This window comes from Clupea harengus, chromosome 17, assembly GCF_900700415.2.
Source record: "Clupea harengus chromosome 17, Ch_v2.0.2, whole genome shotgun sequence".
Classification (NCBI taxonomy): Eukaryota; Metazoa; Chordata; class Actinopteri; order Clupeiformes; family Clupeidae; genus Clupea; species Clupea harengus.
Window position 1 is genome coordinate 25843781 of NC_045168.1, and position 5454 is coordinate 25849234.

The 5454-nt window shown below is 45.1% G+C and overlaps 1 protein-coding gene across 1 annotated transcript; it reads right to left on the minus strand.

Moving 5' to 3' along the window:
- Window positions 1-2711: 2711 nt before the first annotated feature.
- LOC122133640 (OTU domain-containing protein 1) lies at window positions 2712-5127 on the minus strand. Its single transcript, XM_042710240.1, has one exon. The coding sequence runs from the start codon at window positions 4039-4041 to the stop codon at window positions 3181-3183; it is 861 nt and encodes a 286-aa protein (XP_042566174.1). The 5' UTR covers window positions 4042-5127; the 3' UTR covers window positions 2712-3180.
- Between the last annotated feature and the right edge of the window lie 327 nt (window positions 5128-5454).

Below are 5454 nucleotides of genomic sequence, written 5' to 3' on the forward strand. Positions count from 1 at the left end.
AAGGAGTTAAGCAGAGAGATGTGGCGTGTCTGATTTGTAGGTTTGTGATAAATTAGACAGTCTTCTTTTCTGATCTGAATAAAACTCTTTGTTCTTGGTCACTCAGGAAAAATCTTCAAAATCCTCAGAAGTATGGCAGAGTGTGAAGCAAAAAAGGTTTATTTTGCCAGTGCAATACCAACATCTTAAACCTGAGCAAGTCTCAAGACTATACTGTGTTTTCAGAGGTTTGCATTCTTTTTTATTCATCTGAAGAGACCCTCTGGTCACCCTAAATCACCTATGGCCCTCCACATAGGATACATGTTGCTTTTTAATTGGAGTATTGGGGGCCCGGAAATGTTTTTATGTCATATTTGGTCAGTTATCAGTGCTTTCCCCTTATGGCCGAGGCCCTGCATATTCTAAAGTTTGGTTGGAAATATGTTAGAGTGTGTGCCGTGAGACAGGGGAGCCTAAAATGTGCCACTTTTAAGATAAGCATGAGTGTGCAGTAGGACAGGGAAGGCCCTCCAGGCCATCAGCCGGCATGCAGACAGTATCCACAGCCCCTAAGACTCTCCACACAGCAGTACGCCCAGAGCTGATCCACAGCCCCTAAGACTCTCCACACAGCAGTATGCCCAGAGCTGATCCACAGCCCCTAAGACTCTCCACACAGCAGTACGCCCAGAGCTGATCCACAGCCCCTAAGACTCTCCACACAGCAGTACGCCCAGAGCTGATCCACAGCCCCTAAGACTCTCCACACAGCAGTACGCCCAGAGCTGATCCACAGCCCCTAAGACTCTCCACACAGCAGTACGCCCAGAGCTGATCCACAGCCCCTAAGACTCTCCACACAGCAGTACGCCCAGAGCTGCCTGCCTGGGTCCATGGGATATGGTTTGGGGTCCTCCCTCGTTTGAATTGGCCTTGCACACTACTCACTGGCACAATGGGCCTAACACACTACCCACTGGCACACTACCCACTGCCACACTACCCACTGGCACAATGGGCCTAACACACTACCCACTGGCACACTACCCACTGCCACACTACCCACTGGCACAATGGGCCTAACACACTACCCACTGGCACACTACCCACTGCCACACTACCCACTGGCACAATGGGCCTAACACACTACCCACTGGCACACTACCCACTGCCACACTACCCACTGGCACAATGGGCCTAACACACTACCCACTGCACAATGGGCCTAACACACTACCCACTGCACAATGTGCCTCACTACCCACTGGCACAATGGGCCTCACACACTACCCACAGACCCGACGGGCCTCACACACTACCCACAGACCCGACGGGCCTCACACACTACCCACTGCACAATGGGCCACACTACCCACTGCACAATGGGCCTCACACACTACCCACTGGCACACTACCCACTGGCACAATGTGCCTCACTACCCACTGGCTCAATGGGCCTCGCACACTACCCACTGGCACACTACCCACTGGCACACTACCCACTGCCACACTACCCACAGACCCGACGGGCCTCGCACACTACCCACTGGCACAATGGGCCTCGCACACTACCCACTGGCACACTACCCACTGCACAATGGGCCTCGCACACTACCCACTGCACAATGGGCCTCGCACACTACCCACTGGCTCAATGGGCCTCGCACACTACCCACTGGCACACTACCCACTGGCACACTACCCACTGCACAATGGGCCTCGCACACTACCCACTGGCACACTGGGCAATATTCTAATGAAGAGTCCACTGTACACCTAAAATCCTTTTAAGTCTCATTCAAATGTACTGTATTGAGGATCATTGGTCTCTGCTTTGTGAGCAGGAAATAATTTCACGATAGACGATTTTCCACCAAATATGAACATATTGTATGAAGTTGATCTTAATTTGAACAATCACTTTGGTCATCCCCTAAAAGAGGGTTACTATGTCTAAAAATGTTTACAATCCCTACACCTTTTACCTAATATGGATGTAAACACCCTGAATTCTAAGATGAAAGTCTGCACTTTAATGTGTTTGTCATCATTCCATTTGAAAACCAGTGTTTTGGAGTGGAGTCAAAACAACATCTGTTTCAGAGACGGGACGGGACTGGACTGGACTGGACTGGACTTACAGACTGCACTGTGTGTGTATAGTCATTATGAATCCCCTTTTTGCCTCCTGTTACAGACCATACAGACTTAGGGACCAACTGAGTAGCAACAGGCTTTTAAAAATGTCTTTGTCTAGTGTGAGTGCAGAGCAACCCTCCTGTACCTTCACGGATTCACTCAAAGGTATTTTAATAATGTGAGTTAGGCACATTTGTCTTTTTCATTTTTTGCAGGACTATCATGTGTTGTTGCCTCTGCTCCATATGATGCCACCACCCACAACTACCCTCCTCACCCGGCTCCCACCACCTCCACCGCCTTTTACAGAATAACTAGCGGCATGGGTGAAAGTTTAATCCATTGTTAGGAATTACCTGAAATTTGTGTGGAATGTTATCTCCAAAACAGTTATCATTTATTTCACTACTTTTTAGATGTCATTCAACTTTTTACATCAACAGCTAAATAACAGTATTTCATTGTAACAAATACAGCAGTATATAGGTATGTAGTACTGTAGGTTATACAGTAGCACTGAAAAATAAATTACATTTCTATAACAGTATTATACTGTACTTAATTATAAAGTATGTCAAAAAATAACATTGTAATAACAGGGTACTTTATTTTACAGTGTACTAAAAACTACTGTAGTTAGTTTTATGGTAATTCTACCGTGGTATGAAATACAGAAACTACTGGATAATTGGTAAAATCATTTTGACAATTTTACAGTGAGTGACCATAAAAATAAATATTGAAAATAAAGAAAAAAAAATATGTAGCCATACAGTAAAAAACAAAAAGACATCAGAAGGAACAGTTTTTATAAAAAGTAGGCCATGGGCTTTATGTTTGAGGTGTGCTCAGAAACTTTGACCAGATCAGAAACATTGTTTTGAGAGCAATATAAAGGTCCATTAATATCAGACAATAGTATAAACAATGATTGCCTGCTACAGTTACCTCTTGAACACAATGGCCTATAGTAGACTAGCGAAAGCAGGCCTATTCCTATCGAGGTCATTCATTATCAAATTGTCATTCAGTGAACGACATTCTGCAGTACATAGTTTATTATGTGACTATTGATTTGGCCAGCTCTTCATCCGTTGTCTTTTGTTGGTGCATTATTTCGCACCACTCATCATACTCTGGGTTGGGCACACAGCAATTTAACACCACGTCGTAATGACCGTTACTGAGCCAGCTTAGCCAGATAACGGGTTTGGTTGTGTCCTCCTCGCCAAGGAAATGAACCATACTGGAGACAGTAGGACTTTCAAAACTTCCTCCAGTGGTCAGGTAAATATTCACATTGAGAAACTTGCTCATAGCCAACAACTCTGGATATCCAGCCCATACTCCTTCCTGTGAGGCACTGATAAGAAACTCCCCGATGTCCCCTTCAATGATGGAGTTAAAGTCCTCCAGGTGGTCAGCGATGTGATGCATTGTTTGTTCTCTCAATTCCTTGTGCATTGACTGGTCCCCATAGGCTGCCCTACTCACCGCCCTGTAGAGGCAGTTGCCATCGGGGATTACCTGGAACCGGTACTTTTGCCTTTCGTGAAGGTATGTATTTTGTTTTGTAACTTCCCACAAGTAGCAGATCACCTTTTTGTCGATCTCAGTTACGTTCGGATTCGGCGAGAGGGTGGTTTGAGCCTTGTCTTGGTGCTTTCCAGTAACTTCGTCAATGGTACCATTTGAGCCAGTGTCTCTTTTTGTCCACAAACGGTCGAGGCGGTTCGCTATCAAGTCTGACTGAGCACAATCACCGTAATGATAACCATTTTCTGAACTCAAGTGTTTTCTCTGAAACTCCCTCTGTGGATGGATAGGAGCCTCTTCACCATGCAGACGAGATATGATAATGTTTGCAGTGGATCTGTAGATAAATGGTTTTGAAGTATCCTCAAAAGAAAACGAAGCCATATTACCGGTCTGTTGTGTCCAGAGATTAAGTGATATTCCGCTGTGGCCACTGGCAATCCTGAAATCCGCAAGACTGGCCAACTATCCGGTACTGTGAATCGTTTTTTTTCTCTGGATAAGCCTACAGTTGGTCTCGTGTGATTGTTATGCTATCAGCACGTTGAGAGTAACCTGTAATGGCTTCGTGCGACTTCCCTTTTTAAACGTATCGCTTTATGGGTTTATGATGTAAATTATGCTTAAAGATGACAGCACCTTCTGAAAATAGGCTACCAATCACCACTAGTAACGTTACGTTGTTGAAACGTCTTCTCAGATGGATTTCAGTGATGACGTAGTAGTCCAAGTTTGGGCTCTTGACACACATGTGTTGCGTGGATGACGGCTGCGGCACGTCTGGACTTTCATTTCGGCGCCCATGTAAACAGGTTAGAGCATTCACTGCCTGCATGGGACGTGCGTCAGGCGCTCTTCAGCCGCGAGTCATCTAGAGTTTCGGCCTGGAGCCTATTTTTCACTGGTGAGGTAAGCTGTTCTCAACAAAAATAGACTACCGGTATGTAGATCTGTTGACAGTCATATTGACATCATACCAGCAACATTACATAACTGACACATTTCACTGTCATTTCAATGACTAGGCTATCTGTCACAGATATATAAATATGAAATTTGTAAACAATTTTTGCAATTGCATGTTATGAAAGTGGGACGTGGAGGCTACATGCCTACTATTTAGTCATAGCAGTAACCCAATGTAGCCTATAATTATGTCGACAGGTTAACAGAACATAAGGTGAAGGGCAGTCATTTTCTGGTGCGCTCTCTCCTCCTGAAGACTTTCTGGTTTTCACTTTTGGGACCGCTCATCAATGATGGTTGACACCAAGCTCATTATGTATTTGTGGCCATTATCAAAAGCAAAGCCAATGCAGAAAGAGCAGCAGTTCCCAGACGCAGCCGTCATGCAATGCATCTGGTGTGCAACAGGCCAGTACTGCGTCAGTGTATGCTTGGTTTGGACTGGTAGAGTCACCCGAGCTCCCCTCACACCACCCAGGCTCCACTCTGAAAGATGACCCAGGCACAGGAATATGAAGAATTTAGTTTAGTCATATTTGTAAAAATGTGAGTGATGTGAAGCTCTCTGGTATTCTAATGTAGGCGATGAGAACATATTGACATTAATCAGACTGCCAGAATATCTGAACACCTCTCTCCATCTGTATGCTGCCTGTGTATTTGTGTGTGTGTGTGTGTGTGTGTGTGTGTGTGTGTAGGCCTATGTATTTATGTGTGTGTGTTGTGTGTGTGTGTGTGTGTGTGTGTGTGTGTGTGTGTGTGTGTGTGTGTAGGCCTATGTATGTATGTATGTATGTGGGTGTGCCTCTATTAGTCAACATGACTATAAAA